This window comes from Serinus canaria, chromosome 19 (assembly GCF_022539315.1).
Source record: "Serinus canaria isolate serCan28SL12 chromosome 19, serCan2020, whole genome shotgun sequence".
Classification (NCBI taxonomy): Eukaryota; Metazoa; Chordata; class Aves; order Passeriformes; family Fringillidae; genus Serinus; species Serinus canaria.
Genome location: NC_066332.1, coordinates 5,860,134 through 5,883,541, shown reverse-complemented (window position 1 = coordinate 5,883,541; position 23,408 = coordinate 5,860,134). Strand labels below are relative to the sequence as shown.

The 23,408-nt window shown below is 41.9% G+C and overlaps 1 protein-coding gene across 1 annotated transcript; it reads left to right on the top strand.

Moving 5' to 3' along the window:
* The first annotated feature begins 1,878 nt into the window (after positions 1-1,878).
* Positions 1,879-22,793, top strand: TAF15 (TATA-box binding protein associated factor 15). Its single transcript, XM_030231373.2, has 16 exons — positions 1,879-1,998; positions 5,576-5,612; positions 6,439-6,487; positions 6,672-6,762; positions 6,841-6,958; positions 9,532-9,815; positions 10,821-10,935; positions 17,332-17,366; positions 17,985-18,017; positions 18,547-18,656; positions 19,190-19,319; positions 20,590-20,679; positions 21,694-21,778; positions 21,863-21,948; positions 22,044-22,146; positions 22,423-22,793. Exons 1-16 carry the CDS (start codon positions 1,989-1,991, stop codon positions 22,460-22,462), a joined length of 1,416 nt encoding a protein of 471 aa, XP_030087233.1. The 5' UTR covers positions 1,879-1,988; the 3' UTR covers positions 22,463-22,793.
* Positions 22,794-23,408: the final 615 nt, after the last annotated feature.

Below are 23,408 nucleotides of genomic sequence, written 5' to 3'. Positions count from 1 at the left end.
TTTTGCCATCTTTCTGTTTCTCAGCCATGCAATGAGGCTGATGCTGCAATAAAAGCTCAAGGAATGTACCCCAGCAGTGCCATCCTGTTCGTGATAAAAACCTCCAAACACAATGGAGTAGGGAGAACTTAATCTGATTGTTCAGGGCAAAGCTTCCCTGTGATCATGACCATGAGCCAGCTTTGCTCTTAGTTAGCACTAACCACAACTGCACCTCTTCTTGAGCTTGTAGTTGGGGATGTGGCTGTGGATAGTGTAGTAGGAAAAGAGTATATTTGCACAATATACATTTTTGCACAATATACACAATCCCACATCCAGGTGGGAATTGTACATCCCACCTGGATGTGTTCCTGTGTCACCTGCTCCAGGTGACCCTGCCTTGGCAGGGGGGTTGGACTGGATGATTGCAGAGGTCACTTCTATGACCCTGTGAACTCTGCTGTGTGCCCACTCTGCTGTGGCTGCTGGTTCACAGACTCCCAGAAGGGCTTGGATTGGAAGGAACCTGAAAGAAGGATCAGAAGAATCCCACCTTCCCACAGCACCTCTGATTTTGCAGTGTGGAGAAGGATTTGAAGCTGCTGGGATCATTTCCAGCCCAGGGGAAAGAGCAGAGGGTTGAAGGGCTGATGTTTTTCCACATGTTATCTTCCAAGTTTTTGATTGGGGCAGGCACAAAAGCCTGAAACTCTCTGAATTAATTCCATTTCCAAGTCTGAGAAGCCTTCAGCCCCTGAGGAATGCACAAACACTGAGAGGCTGTAGTCAGAGCCTGATCCCCCACATCCCCTGGCCAGGGAGCATCATTTGGGATCTGTCCTCATCCCTTTGTGAGCTCCCAGGTTGGCACAGAAAGGCTCATGGAGCAGTGGAAGACATCATGGCTGGAGGAGATGAAGTTTCTCAAGGAGAAACCAAAAGACAGGCAGGGAGCTCAACCCCTGGTTTTTTTCCTTCCCCCACCCCCCTTTTTTTTTTTTTTTTTTTCCTTTTAATTAATCATTCCAGTCACTGCTTGTTTTGCCCAAACTTATTTTTGGCTGTGGCAGTGGGATTTGCCTCCTGCTGCTACGCCCAGGGGGGAAAGAAACAGCCCAACTTCTCTGTAAATCTGCTCAAAGCATTCAGCTGAAATTAGAGAAAGCTTCTCACTGCCTTAAAAATTAAAAAAAAAAAAAAAAAAAAAAAAGGTAAAACCTCACTGTTCTCAGTCTGCATGTGCAGATTGTCCCTAGACAGAAAGGTGCAACTGTCAACTTACCAACTCTCACAAGAAGGTAGTTTGATGTGAAACAAGAAATACAGCTTCTAAAAATAATCAAATTAAATAATCAACGTCGTTTTTCCTGTCTTCTCATTTCATCACTCTTCCTCTCTGAAGCAAACCCTCATCTTTCCCAGAAGTGGCTCCCAATATCATGACCCGTCCCTTTCTTTGAAAAACCATTCTCCAAGTTGATATTTGGCTTTTTAGGACACTCAGAAACGCTGGCAAACCTTTCTTATTTTTCCTTTAGGACCCAGATTTTGGATGTTTTCTCTAACCCCATTTAGCATCTGCTACAAATGGTGATGCACAAGTGGGGTACGCAGGGAAATAGGGGGGCAGCTGCTGCTGCGGAAAGCCGGGAGTGCAAACCCCCCATTTCCGTCTGCGCACCTTGACCGTGCCCTACGCGTTTATTAATTTAATTAATTTAAATAATTAAATTAATGCTTAGACGCTGTGCACGCACAGCCTCGCACCCTCTCCCTTCGGCACAACCCCCCCCTACCCGCTGTACCTTGGCACGGCCCAGCTCACCTCCCCTCCCCCCCCGCTTCCCAAGCGAGTGGTAGGCGCCGCGCGCGCTGATTGGCCGCCCGGCCCCGCAGTCCGCGCGAGCTGCGGGTGCCTCAGTGTGCGCGCGGCCGGCGCGGCGGGCGGGTCGGTCCCTGCGCTCCTTCCGCTCCCTCCGCCCCCTCCGCCCCTCAGCGCCGCCGCCATGGCTTCGGGTAGGTGCCGCCAGCCCCGCCGGGATCAGCGGGCAGCGGCGGCTCCGCTTCCCGCCGCCGAGCGCGGGCGCGTTGGGGCGCGGGAGGGCGGGCGGAGCGAGCGCCATGTGGCGCATGTGGGAAAGGCCGCGGCCATGTTGCGGGGGACGCGCCCGCTTTTTCCCTCACGCCCCCCCCCCACCCCTGCGCTCGGTGAGGGGGAGGGGAACCACGCCCCCGCCGGTGGCCCCGTGGGCACGCCCCCCTTGGCCGCAGCCACGCCCCCTCCCCGGGGAGCCCCGCTGCGCGAGCCGCTCGGGTCACGCCCCTTTAGGCGCGGGGGCGTGGCCTGCCGGGCGCGCCCCCCACCAGTGTCGCAATGGGGGGGCCCTGGGGGCAGCGTCTCTTTGGGGTCTTGTGCTCGGATGATGCGTGGGGTGCGCCCCTTCTTTTTGAGGTCTAGGCCCCCCACCGCATGTTTGAGCCCCCCCTTTAGGCCACAGCCCACCCAGTGTGAGTGTGGAACCCCATTTTGGTTCATACTTCCCAGTATAGGCTGTCCCACCTTGGGTCGTGTATCCCCTCATGTGTGGGATGTGGGCCCTGTTTTGGTTCATGCTCCCCACTGTAGGCTCCCTCACTTTTGCGTTGTGTATCCTTTCCCCCGGTGTGAGATGGAAGCTCCCCCTTCTGGGTCACAGCCTTTCCCCTGTATGGACCCCGACTTTGGGTTGTGGTTCCCCCCCCCACACCCCATCCCGATGTGAGATGGGGATCACCTTTGGGTCGTGCCCCTCTCCATGACACGCTTTGTGTGCTCCCCCTTTGGATCAGCACCCCCTATGGAATGCAGGCACCCCCTCCCTGGGGTCTTGCCCCTCTTTTTATGGACAATGCCTTCCCCCCCCCGCAGCAGGGGAGCCACCTTTGTGTCCTGATACGTGCCACCTTTGTGTCCCGGTATGTGCTGCCTCTGCTCTGCCCTCTGTGTGCTCTCCACACAGCATGAAGTGGGGGGGGCTTCACACCCCTGCTGTGGGCTTAACAACGCCCTGGGATTGTTTTCCAGCGGGGCTTTAGCCGAGCAGGGAAGCAGGATCTGCTCTCCCGGGTGACCTGACACAGCCCAGCTTCCCCTGGGGCCTCTCCGAGCACAATGTGCTGTTCCTTCATCCCCTTTGAGGTGGGGATGGCTGCTCCCCCGGCAGTGCAGCCTTGGCTAGGTGTGGGTACTGGTGTGTCCCGAAGTGGGAGGAGGAATTCCAAGGCTGCCCGTGCTTTGTGGAGCGAGCCATGTTTTGTTGTGGTCGAGCCATTTTGGCGTTGTTTGGTTCTGCGTGTGTGAGTGATAGACAATACAAACAAAGCGAGGGCTGCTTTCAGGAATCCTTTCATTCAAGGAGCCGTTGTGAACATGGAAAAGCAAATGTGTCCAAAGGTACTAAATGAGTCCAAATCACGAATTTTTCTACTAAATGAGTAAAGCTTGGCAATAAATTACATCCACTTTGCCCCCATCTGTCAGCTACTGACTAGTCAAGCACTTGAATGTCTCCTCTGTTTTTAGTGATGTTCAAACATGAGGTTCTTTTTCTTTGGAGTATTCTGAGAGGCACTACTTCTTTTTTATATGAATTACTTAATAAGAAAATCTCAGTTTTCAAATGTACTCAGGAGGTTGTTCTATCTTGAGAGGAATAAACCCCCTGAGTAGTGCAAGGTGATTAGGCTGTTACATCCCACCTCATCAACAGGAAATCCTTCCAGGAACTTTTTAAACATTAAAAAAAAAAATAAAAGTCAGTGTAGGAATTTCCAGAATAAACTGTTATTTCCAAAAATCCTTACAGGCTCTTGTCCCCATTGAGCCCATGAAAATAAATTGATCAGAAGTCTGTAAGAGTCAAGCAGAGGATGCAGAAAACTGTATAAATAAAGGAAATTCTTCTGCTTGTCTGTTTTCAATTTTAGAGGCTCCTTATCTGGTTGCTTACAATTTTTTTCCCAAAATGTTGTGGTTTGGTGGAAGTTTGTTAAGGAGAAGCTAAGGAGATGAAATGCAGTTCTTTAATTTATAGCTAATTACATCCTTACTCAATTTTCTGATACTACTATTAATGGTCTTTAATTAGCAGTATTAATGGCATAGAAATGTTAAACCACAACCATGTTTCACAATGTGGTTGCCTATTTAATAATAATTTTTGTGGTCATTTAAATGCAAACTGTAAAAATTGTACCTTACCCCTTAAAAACAAACGTGAATTGCACATCTACATTGGGTTTTTAATGGCTTTTCAATACGAAAAAACAATGAAATATTTATGTAGTAGTGCAAAAGGAGGAGAAATTCACATCTAAGTGAAACTGCTTTATAGGATGTGTGAAATTTCACCTTTCATCTCATGTTAGGGTTTGGTAAATGTTTCTGTTACAGAATGTGAAATTGGATACTTTGTGTTGCTGTTTTGTGTGAATATCTGGGGTGATTCCTCCCCATCTCACATCCATCACCTCAGGTGATGCCCTCATCAAAGCTCTGGTTAAGTGTCTGTAGCCACGGGCAGGATTGGATTTATGACTTGCTGAGGGAGGTATAATGAGCAGATTCAGCCATCTGATGAGTGTTTTGATTGGAAAATGGTCGCAGTCATTTATGACATTTACCCTGCCTTGTAATTAATTCTCAGTGTCAGCGTTTTAGGCACTTCTGGGGATAGAGGCTGTAGAAAGAATGTGGGGGGAAGGGTGAAACTGGGGTTGAGAAGCTCCTGATAGATTTTATAACTCCATGGCACATTTATTTCTATAAATTCTTGAAGTGATTGTAAGAGAAAAATTGCAGTGCTTATCCAGAATGTTTGGGTTTTGACTAGAAGGTGGGAATTTCAAGCAGATTTCCTCCTGCCTAGGAAGGGAGATGGATGGAGCCTGAGCAGTGCAGAGGCTGGAAGGGCACGGGGCAGAGTGAGGAACCTCTGCAGAGCTGGGCTGGGGAGGGACGTGAGGCTGATGGAGCCTCAGTGTGTGTGTGTGTGTTCTGTGTGCTGCATCTGTCACATGCTGCTCAGCTCTCAGCTGGGTTTTTCCTCTTGCAGCAGGAGCAAAGGGAAATGTGGTGGCTCCTCCATCCCTGGTTTTCCATCTCCCATTCTGCCTGTGTTTGTGCCCTTTAGCTCTGCAAAGCTTTCTTAGAGCATCCCAAAAAGGGGTTCAGCTACACTGACCTACTTAGCTTTGCTTGATTAATTAAGCTGCTGCATTCTGCTCATTGATGATGGCACTGTACTCTATAGCCATTAGAGGGGTTGTACAGTTCTGGGTATTTGAAAAGACTCCTTGAAAACAGAATTCAGATCCTTCAAAAGGGACATTTCCAAATGTGTTGTGTCCCCCACACCCTGGGCTGCTGTCATTCCAGTCTTCATATTTTCACTTTTGTTAATGAAGAGAAAGGTTCAAGTACACTGGATATTACAGCTACTATCCCTGCAGAATGAAGCTTTCTCCCCCTCTCCCTCCCCAAATTTTCTCCTCTAGTAAGTAGAGACTAAAATGTTCATTGGGAATTCTCAATATGACTTATTTCTTTTTCTAGATTCTGGAAGTTACAGTCAGTCTGGGGGCCAGCAGAGGTATGTGAGGATTTTTGTTTTGCTGTTAGCAATTACATCTGCAGACTAAAAGACCATTTAGCATTCCCAGCATGCTGACTGATTGTTCAGGACGGAGTATTGATAGGTTCTTGGAATTAAGGATGCAGAAAGCTTGCACCTGGGCCTTTCTCAAGATGCCTTATAAAACAAAGAGAAATCAGTCTGCATACCTGAAAAGAAGACAATAGTCATGTGATGTAAATGGGAATGACATCTTGTAATAAAAAGAACTTTTGAAATTACATGAATATAGAAAAATACTTTTCATGTGATTCCCTTAAGCTGTTCACTGAGATTTTAGCCAAAGGTTATGATATTTGTTATATGGCCCAAAGCTGCAGGGCATATTTTAATCAGTGAGACAAGTGTTTTTATGGAAGTATAAAAATCATGGCTAATGCTGCCTGTGCTAATGAAGATCATGAGGTTTTGTGCTTGTAGCACTGCCTCAGTTTGGGTTTGTATCTCAGTATGATGAGTTTCAGCACGTGCTTCTTCTGTCAGTTCATGAAGGCTTAAAGTGGCAGAATAATGAGTAAGTATAATATAAAATTACAGCAAACCCAGCTTTCATGTACTAAAAATTTATATTTGAAACACAGCAGAAATTAAAATGAGCTCCTCTGGCTTCTGACAGTCAACCATTAATTCATTGATGCAGTTTTAATATGCCTGGAACTGCAGTACTTGGATTAAACACCTGTTTTGGAATGAAGAGAAACTTAGAGACACCAAAAATACCTTTACTTTCCAGCCTGTGTGGAGGGCACTCTAAAAATTTCCTAAATGCATTTTTCTCTTCCAGCTACTCATCCTATGGCAATCAGAGCAGTCAGAATTATGGACAAGGACAGGTATGTTGAAAAAAACATTGTGGCTTTCAAAGCAGATGTTCTTTGAGTGAAAAAAATTGTTCCTGGGCCAGGAAGAATTCCAGTCTCAGCTGTGCTTGATGTTTGCAGTTGTGTCTAGCCAAGGAAAACTGTAATTTACTGCTGTGGAAGTTACACTTATTTGAGTACATTCTTGAAATTACAGGGATATTCTGGTTATGGGCAGAGTGGAGACAATTCTTCCTATGGACAGAACTATGGAAGCTATCATGGGAACTATGGACAAAATCAATCAGGTTTGGCTAGCTTGTTACATTCATTGGCAGGATTTAAAAGGTGAATATTGACTAAAAATTTTCTTCCTCCATTTCCAGGTTATGGACAAGATTCCCAAGGATATGATGATGACTCCAGTTATGAAAATCAGAATCAGAGCTCCTACAACCAGCAGTCCTATGGCAGCCAGGGGCAGCAGAAAGGGTCATCCAGAGGGTAAGGAAGCAGAGTTTATCAGTATCTATTTAAAGTATTGTTTAGTAGTCACAAATCACATAGATTGAGACCAGGCATTTGATTGTTTTGACGCATTCTTAACTAGAGCTGTAACATATTTCTTGCTAACATTGCTGAGAAAAAGACAAATATTTGAAGATCCACATCCTTGAAACATGTTTAATGTCTGAAAGGAGGTACAGGAAGAATCTTTCTTTAAGTGAGAAGGATGGGTGTAGTTGTTTTGAAGTCAAGCTGTATGGGGACGTGCACTTTAGAAAGTCTTTGGATTGTGGCTACAATAAAGAATGGACTTGGCAGAGTGTTTTGATGAGGAGAAAGACCCATCAAATCCCTCTCCAATCACATTCTTTTGTATAAACTTACAGTGCTCTTTTATTAACTTCAAATAAGCTCTTAGCAAGGGAACTCTTAGCTGCTCTCAGATTGCAGACTTCTTATCTGGCTCAGAATGCCTTTTCTTGAAAGAGAAGGGATTCAGAAATGTCATGTAAGAAATATATTTTGGTTTTCCAACTAAGTAGAGTTCTCAGAACATGGTGGGTTTATATCCTCATCAGGAAATTAAATGTGCCCATGCATGCTGCACTCTGTGCTATTGCAAATGTGTTTTACTTGTGATGTTGTATTGGATTCAGTTTCAGGAGGATTAATGATACAGCTTTGAAAGTATGTTGGAAAATACAACCTAACTTCCCAGAATGACTAAAAAGGCCACTTAATGCTAGAATACCTCCCCTGTCTGCTTTCCAGGCTTTCTGCCTCCACCCCAGGTCACTGCTTGTGTTAGAGCTTTACTGAGGATCATGTGACCTCTTTGAGATACTCTTGAGTACTAAACCTCATTCTTGTGTTCAAGGTCCAAATGATTTTGTATTTTTTGCAAGGTGATAAAACAATCTGGTCTTGAGCAAGCCTCTACTTGGTTTCTGGTTTTGTAGTTCTTATTATAAAACATTTTAATAATAAAAAAAATCTTAATCTGCCAGCAATAGGTGCTTTCACACAGATGTCATTTTTGCTTCCACAACAAAGGCAGGTACACAGTTAAGCTTTGTTTTGCTTTGTTTTCTGAGTATTTATTAGAGCTGTACAGAGGTAATAATGTAGTTTTTAAATCTGTGGATGTCCAGTAGAATAAAAATACAGCACATAGGTTCTCTGAGAAGTTGTTTGTGATCTGGAAAACGAAGAAAAGACCTTGAAGGGAAGCTCCTCAATGTAGGGTTGTAACAAATAAGGAGAAACTGAGAAATTAAATGGTAGCAACTTTGAAGAGGGTGCCACAAAACTGCAGCTGTCATATCCTAGGGGAGGGAAGGGAAGACAGCAAATAGTGGATGCTTTCAGCAGTGCTTCCTTTGGTGGTAAAGGTGCCAAGGCTAAAGCAGAGAGGACTTTTTTGAAGTGAAGATAATAACAAGAATCTTCACAAGCTGTTTACCACTGGGATTAGTAAAGTTAAAGCTGAGATCTAGGCTAGACGTGGGAGAGAGCAGATTAAATGTACTTACACAGATAGGATATTTTGGGATTGGTTAGACCCAATGCACTACATCTGAAAGTGCTTTGAAAAGCTGCTGGAAACTTCCTGGAGGCTCTTGTGGTTTTTTTCCCTTTTTCTGAGATGCTTTCACTAGCAAGTAAGATTGCCAAATACTGGAGAGTGGCAGATCTAGTGCCTCATCCTTCAAAAAAGGGTGGAAGTTGGGAGGGAGAAGGGAAGAAAAGGTGTTAGAGGTCAGAGATTGTTTTCAGTTTCTGGAAAAATAAGACAGCTAAGGCACAACTAAGTACCTGAGGGGAAACAAAGGAATGAGTAACAGCCAGTGTTCCCTGGATGCAATTTATTTCTCATAAATCTATATTATGCCTTGCCATGAAAGGCTAAGGGAACTATTGTCTCATATATCTCGATTTTCAAGATACTTCAGTTTCTACTGAAGTAGTGTGGTGTAGGCAAGTTTGGGTGAGATTCCCTTGTGGTTGCTCTAAAGTTATTAATCTTAATCTTAGAGAAGATTTATGGCTCCCTCTTGGAATGTAGAGCTGCATTGTGTTGGAGTATCCTGGATGTGATACTGGCCGGTGTTTCTGATGAGGGCTGCTAGGATAGTGTAGATGGCACTAAAATGAGAAGACCCTCAGGTATGTTACAGGCCACCAGAACAGTTAGAAAAATTGATGATAAATTGTAGAAGGCCTAGAAAAAGAGAGGTTGCGAATCAGTGAAATCAAAATTTGGGGATTTTTTAGGCAGCAGGTCTCAGCTGCACTGTCCACCATGAGCACTGAGGCTCTGCCCTGCAGCTTCAGAGGGAAGGATTTGGTGTTCAGCAGGTCACAGGCTCTCCATCAGCCATTGATGGTACTGGGGAGAGGGGGGCAAAGCAAGTGTTGAACTGGGACATGTGAGAGGAGTGATGCTCCTGATTTACATAATGAGGAAACTGCAATTAGGAAATTTTAGCAATGTAATGAATTTTCAGCCATTATTTTCCTCTCTATTCTCTGAACATTTAGCTATTAATTCAAATTCTGTTTGTTTTAAGTGGAAGAGGCTCTTATGAACAAAAGTCAAACTATGGTCAGCACCAAAGCTCTTATGACCAGCAGTCAAGCTATGGACAAAACCAAGACTCTTATGACCAGCAGTCAAGCTCCTATGACCAGCAGTCGGGCTATGGCCACCAGGGCTCCTATGACCAGCAGTCGGGCTATGGCCACCAGAGCTCTTATGACCAAAAGTCAGGCTATAACCAGCACCAAAGCTCATATGGGCACTCTCAGCAATCCTACCAGTCTCAGAAGGGAAGCTATAGCCACAACAGCCAAGGTAAAATTGACTGCTTGAATTCAGTATTGGCTAATAAAATTGAGCAGCTCTGTGAAATGGTTGGATTTCCTTCTGCAAGCAGTTTGATTTGATGGATGCATCAATTCTCTTCCATGCTGATATTCTTGGGGAATGTTTTATTTGTTAGGACTTTCAAAACATTGTAGGGAGATTAAAATCTCTTGGGGCCCCAAAATGGTTGCTGATTCTGTGACCAGCAGTCAGGCTATGGCCACCAGAGCTCTTCTGCCCAAAAGTCAGGCTGTAACCAGCACCAAAGCTCATATGGGCACTCCCAGCAATCCTACCAGTCTCAGAAGGGAAGCTTATTTGTTAAGACTTTCAAAACGTTGTTTTGAGATGGGAGATTAAAATCTCTTGGGGTCCCAAAATTGTTGCATTTAGATATGTTAGAACAGAATTGCAGAGACTCTGTCCCTGAGTTCTGCAAATTCTAGATGGATTTTTTTTTCCTCAAGCTATTTTGAACCCTCTTCCTGCACGAGGGTGACATGTCTTGATCAGTCATGAAGAGCTTCTGCACCTCACATTCCAGCTTTATGCTGTGTAGGTGAATTGTGAGATAGAAGAAGTTTAAGATGAAGCCTTTTTTTGCATTAACTTCACACCAGCAGCACAACCCACTCTATTTATCCTTGTTCTGTCTTCAGTGATGTCTTTTGCAAACTGGGAGGACTGTATGGAAGTCAAATAGAGAGTGTATTTTAGACAATATGTGTTTAATGTTTGGAAAGTGGAGTGTAATTACAGAGTGGTTTTTACATTTTGTTATACCCAGTGACCCTGGAGATAATGGAGCAAAGTTTGGTTTGTTTGTTTGTTTGTTTCCTTTTTGACACAGAATGTCAGAGAGATTTAGGAGTTGATAATTTCAAATGTAAATGGCAGAGTTAATGAAGAGGAGGTGGGAATTCCAGGGTGTGAATTTTCTCTGTGCTGCAGTTTGCACTACAATTGACTGGTGTTTGGTTTGACTCCTCCCAGATGATCGCCGTGAAAAGAGCAGGTATGGAGAAGATAATAGAGGATATGGCGGGTCACAGGGAGGAGGTAGAGGGGGATATGACATGGATGGAAGAGGTCATATGTCTGGATATAGGTAAGTGATCTCATTCCAGTGCCTGCAGCTCCTTACCCTTGTTTCCTATTATTTAGCTGGTTTTTCATTTTTGGTTATTATATGTCTATTCCTAAGGTGGTTCAGGTTTAGATTTCCAAAACTGGAAGGTTTCTAAAATTAAACCTTTCTGCATTGCATAGAAATGGGTTTTGCCTAGGGGAACAGCCTTTAGATTCACATAGATTGAGACCAGGCATTTGATTATTTTGACACACAGCTGCATTTTATTTGCATGAGTTGCAATACTAAAACTGCCTCAGCCCATCACTTGTTTTCAGTGATGAGGAAACCAACAACCAGTGATTGAAAAAAATTTATGAAATTGATACCTAAGGTAGCTCACATTTTACCAGGGAAGTATTTTGGCCTTGAATAATTTAGTAGTACCATAATTTGTTCTTTGATGTTTGTTTTTTTTTTCAGTTATAAACTTCTATTAAAATACATATATTTTATTATTGATTTATTTGTCAGTCTGAACACGATTATTTTGGGTAGATCTGAAATACTAACAATGCTGTCACTCCTTTCCCCATTGCCTTAGGCCCTGCACTGTCAAGAAAATTTATGCACATATTTAATTCTGTGCTTGCAGATGATCTCATGCCGAGGTCTGCAGTTGGGAGCTTGCCTTTAAAGCCTACTGAATTAAACATATGACATATTATTTATTAATAACTCACACAGCTGGCTCCCCTTCGTGTCCCTCTGAGTGGTTGGAGGTGCACAGGGCTCACTGATGCAGGACAAGAATGTTAAAGCTTCCAGAGAGCTTTGAGGTGTTGCTTGTCAGCACCACTTACCCTTCAAAAGGCTGCACAGCTCTGGGTTATTCCTAAACTCCAGATGAAAAATTGTATAATTATACAGTGTTTTCTCTTGGAACTGATCTGATTTAAATTAAATAATCCACTACTTGGTTACTTTTAAAGGTACTTATTTTTAAATCATATTTAAAATCTGTCTGCTTCTGAGATGCTCCTAAATTGTGCTTAATGGATTGTTTATAATGATGTAGGAGGATCTTACCTCTTCTAATTAGGTGTGGTAGCACAAATAGAAAATCTTATTAGTGTTATTTTATGTTTAGTGGGGTTTTATATAATATAAACTTAATGCATATTTTTCTGTAATATTTTTATAATAAACACAAATTTATATACTATAAATAAGCATAAATATATAAAAAGAATTTTGTAATAAAGAGCACCTCATATAAAACAAAAATAACAAGTAAAATAATTTCTAAGTTAATTTTAATTTTCACTTAAAACGGAACCTTTTTTTATGAATTAGATTTTCTTTGTGGATGAAGACTTTCCATATTCCTGTGCTAAAAACTTTTTTAAAAATTTCATAGCTTAGGCCTTTCCAATAATAGCAATGAATGTGAGCTTCAAAAAACACACTGCTGATAGAGTTTGTCACTTTGAAACAAACTTGGGTCTTTGCAAGATAAAGTCAAATGTATTAATATCTGTGAAAATAAAGCCTCTTGCCATATTTTTCCAAAATGTGAGGAAACTTTTGCTCACACATCCATGCACATCATGGAGCTTCACTGAACTGGGAAGCCAAAAGAAGGGAAAGAGGGGAAGTGAAAGAAGAAGTGGAGGAAAACTCAGGGAAGTGGGAAGGCATTTTTTTAGGAATTCTGTCTGCTTCTGTTAAGTGATGTTAGCTTTAATGGTATTTTTTGTGGAAATTTTCTGGATACACAGTGTCATATATCTTTATTCAGTCTTTTTGCATAATTGTGACAGAGGATTCTCCTTCTGACATATGTATTTTACCAGACATGCTTATTAGAGAAGTCTAAAAGGTTAAATTAAATAACAAACTCTATAATGAAGGGGAAAATAACTTGTAATAAGGTAAGAAATCATGTTTAGTCCTGTGAAAATGTGGGGTTTAAGGGTAGGGGTTCTTTGGGGGGGTTATATTCTTGGGTTTCTCTTATTTATATGTTTATTTCTTGGGGAAAATACATGTAGGAATATCAGGTTGATTTTCAGTTGCTCTGATCCCCTTTTAATGCTAAACCATGAAAATTCCATAGCCATCAGGAGATAATTTAAAAACCTTGTTTGCACAGATACTTTAATGATGCTGTAATCACAGGATTCCAAAATGGTCTTGGGTTGGAAGGGACCTCAAAAATCAACTTTTCCCACCCTCTGCCATGGGCAGGGACACCTTCCACTATCCCAGAGTGCTCAGAGCTCCATCCAACCTGGCCTTGAACAGGGGAGAGAATAATAGCAGGCTTTGACTTTTTACAGTGCTTAGAAAATAACATGTAAAAATTGCTCCTTGACTTTACCAACAAATCAATATCAAATGTGAGACCACAATGAATGGATCTCTTGTTCCTAGCTAGTAATAATTCTTCCTTGACTGACATTTAGACACAGGGAGAAGCTTTAGAGGTGTAGTTTTATTCTGACAACCAGAAGGACTTGAATAACCTGGACTGAATGCTTTCAGCACTCATTTTTCTTTAGTGCCTGTGTAAAGTCTCCCAGCACTGAGAAGAAAATATCTTTGGAATGAAATTCCTGTTCACATTTTTTAGCTGATGTTAGTCCAGTGAAGAACACCTGGTGGTTTTTGTCTTGTGTCAGAAGTTCACATTTTAGTTTTAATAACTTAGGGTTTCAGAATTATCCTTGAGATTTTTTTTAATGGTCTTGAATTGCATCTTTTGGGATTTTAGTAGAATTTATTCACCCTATTGTATTGAAGCTTGAAAAATTGATAATCTCCCTAATTTTTATTCTGGCTAAGAAGTAAAATATTTCTCTTTCTTCATAGTTAGAAGAGTGTCATCTTTTGGTTAGAAAGCAGGAACAGCAGGTCTTGAGAATGCAGAGTTTTACTTTAAGAAATTCACCCAATTTTTAGAATCCTCATCTGAAAAACCAGGAATTAATGGTTACTGTGACTGGGGGACTGAACTGTTTTGGTTAAAGCTGTAAGTGGGAAACACAGCAGCAAACAAAGCAGGTGAGAGGAGCTTTGCTTTTGGCTCTGCTCACACAGCCTGTGCTGGGGGAGCCACAGAGCTGCAGTTCAGAAAGGATTTGCCATTGTGTTAGGATTTGTCACAGAAATCCTGACTGCTCAGCAGAGATTATTTTTTTTTTCTCTTGTGCAGATTGATGGTGATCTACTATAAACACAAGCTACCTATGCAGCTTAATTTATCAGCTATTAGGAGTGGGAATTAGTGTGCTATAAAGAAACTGCAGCATAGTGCAGATGTGTTTTACAAGTGTGGTTTGTGTTCAGAATTGATATTTTAACTTGTAACAGATATGCTTGAGCTTAGCCTTATGGAGACTTTGGAAAAATGTGAACAGAGGCAATAAATACAAGCAAGGGAAAAATCCCCATCTGTCAGTGACTGTTGGTGCACTAAATATTCATTTCTTGTTTGTAAAATACACTCTTGGGTGTTAGGGACACACTTGGTGAGACAGATACACGTTGCAGGCTGAATTTGGTCCCTGAATTCTTAATGCTGCTTCTGCCAGTATCTGATATTTATAAAGCTGCATTTCTTGTATGTTGAACTCCCTGTATCACCTGTACTTTAATTTAAAGAGATTGTTCCCAGCTGGGTTAAGCAATATCCAGATGAAGCCCAGTTAGAGTCTAGTAGGGGATGATAAATCTGTGATTGAATATGGGAGAAATTAACAACTGAGGACTTGAGGCAGCAAGTTCACACAGCAAGTGGTGCCTTGTCATGTTCTGGCTGCCTGCAGTTCAGCCTCTTATTTATTATCTTAGTTGGTGGCACTGCTGAATTTTGACTGCCTGTTCATGTTTCTAACACAGGATATTAAGACTCCAAAATACATCTGGTCATACATCTCTGAGCTTTGTGTGCAGGCCTGGTCAAGCAGTGGGCTGTGAAATGCTGCAGTTGTATTTTCCACATGTTTTATGCCAGTAATGTGGGAGCTTATCCAGTTGCTGAGGTTGAATTTTGGGTCTCAGTGAGGGGCAAAGCTGAGACTGTGGCATCAGCTGCTTGCATTTTCTGTGTTTGACTTGCTGCAGGATATCTGCCTGATCCCAGGGAATCTTGGCTAGCTTTGCCCAGCAATAGCAGGAAGGTAACAAACTGCAGCTTCATAAATCACATATCAAATGCCACATGAAAATATAGGAGAGCATCAATCCACTGTCAAAGGTGTCTATCAGTAGATTGTTCCAGATTTTTGTTGGGTTGGTCATGTGTGACTAAGCAGAAGACAACATGCTGAGGCATACTTGGGCAAAAATGTATTTCTGTAGACATTAATTAAAAAACTAATTAAAATTATTGATTGCACTCATTAGTGCAGAACTGCTGTATCACAGAATTAAGGCATTGGACTGTGACTTCCTTTACATATTGTATATTCAGCTCCTGCTTTTCAGGATTATTTTCACCCCAGCATCCTACAAACCCATCACTTCCAGCAAAATCCTGGATGTGTTGATACAAACTTACTTGGTGTAAGTTTTTAGATTGTTGGGTTTTCTAGCTGCCAGACACTTCCACATCAGAAAAAAATATTTGTTCTGGATATTCCTGTCCTGATGAGCTGGAACCATAATCTGGAGTTGGAAAATTTTCATAACATTTAGGTGATTGATATTATTCACTGTTGTTGTTTCTGAGTTAAAATCCCAGAAGAACAGGCATCTTACTAAAAATGGTTGTGTCATAATGAAGGTGTTTTTTTTAGCTGAAGTGAATTGGAGGTGGCAGAAAGGTATTTACAGTAAATTTTATCATCACCATTGTGTTTTTAATCATCAGTCCTTGAAAACAGACAGCCTTGAGTAAAGACCAGCACTGATGCTGCATGCAAAATCTTTAATGAGCAGAGTGAATCAATGAATAAATGACACTGCAATTTAGCATTCAGATTTCTTCTGTGGAACAGCAATAAAATCTACAGCAAAAATTTATTTTAAGAAAAGTCCCAGTAAAAGGGATAGTCTGTTGGCCAGACTGTCCCAGATGTCAGTCACCTCCAAAGAGTGTCTTTTAATGCAGGTTTGATAATTACCTGTTGAAACTTTATTTGGTCCTCACTTTGGGCAGATTTTCTCTCATAAATGTTAAGTATCAGCAGCTTCCATTTATGACTTTCCATTTGCTGTAACAGATGGACAGAGTGCCAAAGAAATGACTCCCTAATTTTACTCCATTGCATTTTGGTGGGTGCTCATGTGCCCTGTTGGGGCTGATGTGTGAGCAGACAGATGGAATCAACACCTGCAGTGATTTTTGGTCACTGAGTCCTTTGGTGAAGAGGCACAATAGCTCCAGAGGCTGGAGATATTTCTCTGCAGCAGGGTTTGAGCTCACACTGCCTTTATCATGGTGAGAAAGCTCTTGGGATTAGGTGATCCTGCCTGATTTTGAGGTGGCAGCTGTGTCCCTCAGGACAGGGAGGAGAAGCAGGCAGCTGTACATGGTAGTATGAGAGAGTCCTTCTGACATTTGGTTATTGACTTTCTAAAAATCCCATTGTTTTTTTTTCTGACAGCTCTGAGTATTGATTATCTTGTGTTCATAACATGGATGCAATTAAAAATGCTGCTGTGAAAAATCCTTCCAGTACAAACCTATCCAGTGAAAAAAGTGAGGGTTTATTTTCATGCACATCATTGGAGGCATAACAACCTGTTTTAAATCCCCTTCTTCTTACCTTTGAAAATTGATGTGTGTATTCTCTTAACTTGGTCTACATTTTGTGCCACAGGTTTCAGAATGAATGAAATAAAACTTCACGGCCTCTGCTTTTGAAGCTCACATACACACACACCTTCTCTGTAATGCCAAGTGCTGTAGTACAGTAGGTCCCCACAGAACCTTGCTCAGAGAATGGCTCATTCTGCTAATTTATCCCCTCTATTATGAATGCATAACAATAGAGATTAATTTTAGCTCTTTTGACTTCTAGGAAAGTACTAAAGTACTAATTATTCCAAAGTAGCAATTACATCTACAATTAAAGCCCACATTAATCTTCATGAAAATACCATTTTTGTTTTAAATCCCAGTTTTGAATAGCTGTTATTTTGGCTGATGGGATGGGAGAAAGTATTGAACCAACCACATGTGTATGGGTTAGTTTAAAATACTCCTTAGGGCTTCTCTTCTCCAATGCAGCACCCTGAGAGATTTTTTTTTTTTTTTTTGTAATTTAATCTTTGAACATGAATGGGTAGTGAGGAGAACATAGACATGGTGCTTTTAGCTGCCAGACAGTAATTCTCAACTTGTCATCAGTTAACTGTAGATTGAGCCTTGGGCTCAGCACGTAGAGACTTAAGGAAGAAATCATTTCTTCAATTTTTCCTCTGCAGTGGTGGTGACCGTGGTGGCTTCAAAAATTACGGTGGTAAGTGCCGAGTATCCAAAAATGTTTCAGTGGAAATTCTTTATAAATCTAAAAGCCACCAATATCTTGTTACTATCTAGTAGAAGCATTATAGAGTTTTGGTGAGGCTGGTGTGTTCACGAGTTTTAATAGCCAAACTTGTAGCAATAAACTGGATTTCTGCTTTGTCAAATTGCATGAGAGAATTTGTGGAGACAGTGACGTTCACCGGATTTTTTTTTTCTTTTCTTTTTTTTAATTTTTGTTACAAATGCTTCTTAGAAAGGTACTAGAGGTAGAAAAAAAAAAAGTGGGAAACTGCTTGGTGATGTGACAACCAGCATTTGCAAGCAAACACCAGCACAGCATCAGTGTGGCAAGTGCCACATGCTGCAAGTTAAAGAACACGTTAACGTCCTACAGACGCCTTCTGTTGAACGTTTAAATCTAAATATTCTCTAAATCTCTGGTGAATGTCTTAGATCTTAGATGCATTGCATACATTCTTTGTATATTTTCTTGTTACTAAAAAAGTTACTTGAATGTGTTGTGCTAAATATAGTCTTTTTTTCTTTCTTTCTTTCTTTTTTTTTTCTTTTTTTTTTCTTTTTTTTCTTTTTTGTCAAACCCGTATCATAGGTCAGAGGGATTATGGACCGAGATCAGATGCTGGTAAGGAAACAAGCAGTGAGTGGGAGTGAGTGGATTGTAGCTCTTAGGTCACTGCTTTTAAAATGTTTCTGTAGAAAGATGGATATGGCTGCAATTCCCATGGCTCAAGAGAAACCTAGCTAAAGCATGCCTTCCTTGAAAGAAATAGATTTAATTAAAGTGCATGTGAATTTTTGGATGTTAATGCAGCAAGTAAGAATTTCCTGTTGAATTCTGAATATGCTTGAGCCAAGCAGCTGCTTTCACTGTCATCACACTTCTGCTAAGCTTGTGTTATTTAAAACACACACTGCTCTGGTGGGTTGGGATGCCCAGCTGCAGGAATGTTGGGTTTAAGGCAGGTCAGCTGTCCAGTGTACTCAGTTGATGGTGTTAACCTCAAAATTAAGCTCCCTGCTCCTCTTTTATTTCACACAAAATGTCTCTGGGATTTAAGGGTCTGCTACTGGCCAGCACAGAGCTGAGCTCAAAATATTGCTGCAGCTGCTCCCACAAAAACACATGGTAAATGTAGCTTAATTTTCCACAGATTCAGAGTCTGACAACTCTGATAACAACACCATCTTTGTGCAAGGACTTGGAGAGGATGTTTCAACAGATCAAGTGGCAGACTATTTCAAACAGATTGGTATCATAAAGGTATGTGAGATGAGAAATCATGGGTCAGAAGGAAGGGAAATGGTGGAACTGGTGTACTGGAAATGTACTGGTATCATTCAAGGCAGAGTTCTCTCTGACTCCCCAGCAGTTGTAGATAATATTTTATCTGGGTTCCCAGCTGACAGCTCATTTGTAAGCTGGCAGCCCTAGCACCTTTCTCCTAGTGACATTTAGATTGCATTGTGTTTCTTCTTTAGTCTTTATAGCCCTGACACTCTATCCATTGTGCCACCCTTGTACTGCAGCATGTGTGCCTCTGTTCTGTGGCTGCTGCTTCTGGTTCTGCAATTCTAAATTAGGATTTTGTGCACTTGACCTAATTTTTTTGTTAAAACTGGGCCCATCGTTACTTCATGGAGAACAGCCAGTCAGTATCCTTCAGTCAAATCCCTGTTTCTGCAGGCCAGCTCCAGGAGAATATTCTCACTAAAGATACTTAGTGTTACAATTTATGCTCTGAACTGATTTTACCACTGTTTCTGCTCTGCTAAGTGTACAACCTTTCTTTTCAGACCAACAAAAAGACTGGCAAACCCATGATAAATCTGTACACAGACAAGGATACTGGCAAGCCAAAGGGAGAAGCCACAGTATCTTTTGATGACCCTCCTTCTGCTAAAGCAGCAATCGACTGGTTTGATGGTGGGTGAGAGTTACCTGTTCCTTTAGCCATTTTTGAATCTAACAGACAGTGGAAGAAGCAAATCAGTTACCTTTTTGGAGGCCCAGTGCTGCTATTTATGTAGCTTTTGGGTTGGGTTTTTTTGGTTTTGTTTTAGGCGTTTTTGGTTAGGGTTATCATTTATTTTTTTTCCTTAAACAAAGAGGTATATTTCATGGTTTCTTGTGTGTCTTGGATTTCTCTCATTTCATTAAACACCACATAGTGATTTAGACCAAAAATGTGCAGTGAAACTGAGGGTTTGCTGCTGTACCTCAGTCACCCATGCCCAAGGTGCAAGAGGTGGTGTTTATCTCACTTCTTGTTTAGACCAACAGAGCTGTAATCTGTGTTAGCAGCTGGAGGGATTCCCTACAGGGTTGCATTGATATTTTTAGTGTTGTGGGAGCATTCTTAGAGTTTGGGAATGGTTCTGGCAATCTTGTGCTGATTGCTCTGTGTATACACAGTGAAAAACAAGGTTTTAAAGTTACGGATTTATTTCAGAAATATATTGATGTAAAACTCCTCAGACTGCAGGAAATACAGTGACACTCTTGTAGTAATAAACTCAATGGGGTGAGGGAAAAGTACCTTCTCCTGTCACCTTGTGTGTTCACAAAATTTTAGTGATACTGGGTAGAAAAAAAATGTCATGCTCTGCATCTGGTGGGAAATGATCCTGCTTTAAAAAATTGGCATGGCATGCTTGTCTGATGTTTGTATTTGCTAATAAAATGCAAATTGACTTTCGTTTAGGAAGGTAAGGCAAATATGACTATATTAGGCACATGTGCAGTGCTGTTTGTCTGTGATAAACATCGGATCTGTGAAGAGTCCAGTCACTGAAAATCATGAACTTTATTTAAATACTCTTGGGAGTTGAGTTTTGGGCTGGCTATTGAGTGGTACAAAAGCCTGGTTGCCTTGGTGGAATTACAGACAGTTCAGACATCCAAACTACTTCCCCATGAGCATGGCCAAAAATCTTCTAGACATTCTTATGTCTTTAGGTTGCAATTTATAGATCTCATTTAAACTAAAATATCTGTGGGTTTGTGGAGAGTTTAGCAAGTAGATCAGGGTGTCCATCTCACCTTTGGACCAGTGCTTTCAAAACCAAGAGATTTACTGCAGCTTCGCTGTGTCTCAAGAGTTTTGTGTTCAGTTGGGTGTGCAAAGCACTTCGGCTCTGCTGGGCTTGCTGCTGTGTTGTTGGGAGCTGTATTGATCCTTTCTCTCTTCCCACAGGAAAAGAATTCAATGGCAATGTTATCAAAGTTTCTTTTGCAACCAGAAGACCTGAATTCATGAGAGGAGGTGGAGGTGGCGGGCGTCGAGGTGGGACTGAAGTCTGTAGTGTCCTTGTTTTTGCACAGTTAAATGCTTTTTCACTGTGATTGATTTATTAAAGAGAAGTTGACTTTGAAGCAGTGATTCATCAAATATATGAGCCTTTGGGATTCTGCCAGGAAAGGGAGTAATAAGGATTGAACCCAGTTAAGTAAACTGAAATCTGTAATCTCTTGTGCACAGCACAGAATTTATGCTTTCCTTTAGAGCTGGAAAGTCTCCAGATCTTGTCTGCCTTGCTTTTAAAGAGAAAGTGTAACAGGGATGTTGAGCTGTACTGTCCCCACATATATAGGGGGGAATTCCCAGTGAGTATTTGCTTCTTACAGCAAAGCTCTGAGATTCTCTCTTTCCAGCTGGGATAAAGCAGGGTACATAATTCAGCTGCTGCTGATTTGGAGCAGCAATTAAATTTCTGCTTCCTTTAATCAAGGCTGTATCAGTCTCCCTGATTCTCTGCATACACAGTTTTGTCAGTAATCCACTGGGTATTCATTACCATTTTCCAGGAATCATGCTTTGGGCAGTGACTGTCAACAAATTCTAGTTCTGAAATCAGGCAGTTCTAAAAAGGATTCTTCAACAACTTCACTTGGTATAAAAGTTCTTAATTTTGTGATGCAGAAAGCAAGAATGTTGTCCCTCTGCCTGTGTCAGAGGCATCCTGGGATTAATCCAGACTTCTTTTATTGTTAAATTTTTGTTCTGTGCCCAAGTCTGGCAATAAGTGACTGATCTTATACCTTGTTAAATCTTTCAGAAATTTTATTAATGCATGTAGTGGGTTTGTATTTACCCAGTGGCAATTCAAGCAGATCAGGTTTCCTTTTACTGCTGAAAAAGAATTTATAATAAATAGTGGGAATATATTTGCATTAAACACTCCTTCTTGACTTGAAAAGTCTGTCTGTCACTGAGGGTCTGAAGGCAGTGACAATCTTTGATACCTGTTTGTCATGTGTAGTTCATAAAACTTTATTCTGATTATAATTTTGTCTGCAGGTTCACGAGGTGGCTATGGAAGAGGTGGGGGCTTCCAGGGTAGAAGTGGGGAACCCAAAAATGGTGATTGGGTTTGTCCTAATCCGTAAGTGTCATTTTAATTGGGATGGGATGTTTCATGTGTGCTTCACCTTCACAGCTCAGTCTGGGGAATCCTTGTCTGTTCCAGGTCCTGTGGCAACATGAACTTCGCTCGCAGGAATTCCTGCAACCAGTGTGGGGAGCCCAGACCGGAAGATTCACGTCCATCAGGAGGTGTGCAAAACCACCTACACCTCTTAAACATTTCAAGTGTTCATATCACCTGCATCTTTCTGAAGAAGCTGATGTATTTCCATGTTTTTCCCCAGATTTCCGTGGTAGAGGTGGCTACGGAGGAGAGCGGGGCTATCGAGGGCGTGGCGGCCGAGGCGGTGACCGGGGAGGAGGCTATGGGGGCAAAATGGGAGGAAGGTAAGAGCAGCCTTTGCCCTTGCTTGGCTCTGGGATTGATGGGGACTGTGGGAAAAGTGTTGTTTATGTGTGCAAGTACAACTGCCATGAAAATATTCACTACAGGCAGGAGCTTCCAGAGAGAGCCGCTCAGTCTGTTGAGTTTTGTGAATGTTTCTGGATGAGGCTCTCTGTAAACACAGAGCAGTGCATGGACGTCAGAAATGTTTGACTGAGGGACTGTTTGTTATTTGCTTCATTTATTACTTGCTTAGAAGCTTTTCTTTCCCTTTCCAGAAATGATTTCAGAAATGATCAACGCAACAGACCATACTGAAGACCACTGTGAATGTTTTGTTTGTCTTCTTGATGCGTTTGATAGTGAAATTGCCTGCAGCTTCACCCATGGCCTCTTTCGATAGTGGAATTGAGTGAAACTAGATTTTTATTTTGGTGGGAGGGACTGGGGTGGTTTGGGAGGATTTTTTTTTAAGCAAGACATTGAAATTAATTCCTAATTTCCACATTTTCCCCTTTTCTTCCCCCCCTCACCCTGTACCTTTCCAACAGGCCCTGAGAAGGAAAAGATAAACTGTAAAATATTGCCAAAATATGAAGTGTTTTGTAATACAACAATAAATGCTGATTGTTTTATTTGTGAAATCCTACTCTTTCACCATTACTTGAGTTGCATGCATTTCCTTACATATTCCCAGAGTTCCTGTGGTATGGCTTAAGCAGTATATAGGCACTTGTTTGGAATGGCACTGCAGCTCTGACCCAGTTCTGTGTGTTCACAGAATCTGCAGGCAGGTCAGTGATGAGCCTCCTTGCTATCCATATCCCCTGTCCTGGATTTGCAGACTTGTCCCCTGCTCCTTGCCTTTTTCCCTCTTGTGGTGCCTGCAAAGCTGCTTTGGTTGCCCTGCACCCTGAGGGGAGCAGTCAGAAACAGTGTGAGTGTGTTCTGCTGCTGCTGGGAGGCAGAACAGCTCAAAATTCAAGGTGGGATGGCTTTAAAAAAAGTGATTTGTTACATCCTGCTGTACTTGCTGCTTTTGGAATGTGGGTAATGGAAACAACTGTTGTGTGCAGCTGGAGTTCAGAGGCAGGTGAGGTTCAGTAGGTGCATTGTGAGTGTTTGGGATTGAGCTCTGCAGCCAAGGGAGAGGAAAGAGGGGAGGTTAATTATCCCTCTTGCTCAGGTAGGTCACTGCAGAGGTGAGCAGTCTGAGAAGGTGACACTGCCCCCGTCAGGTCATGGCAGTGCTGCCTCTGCATCA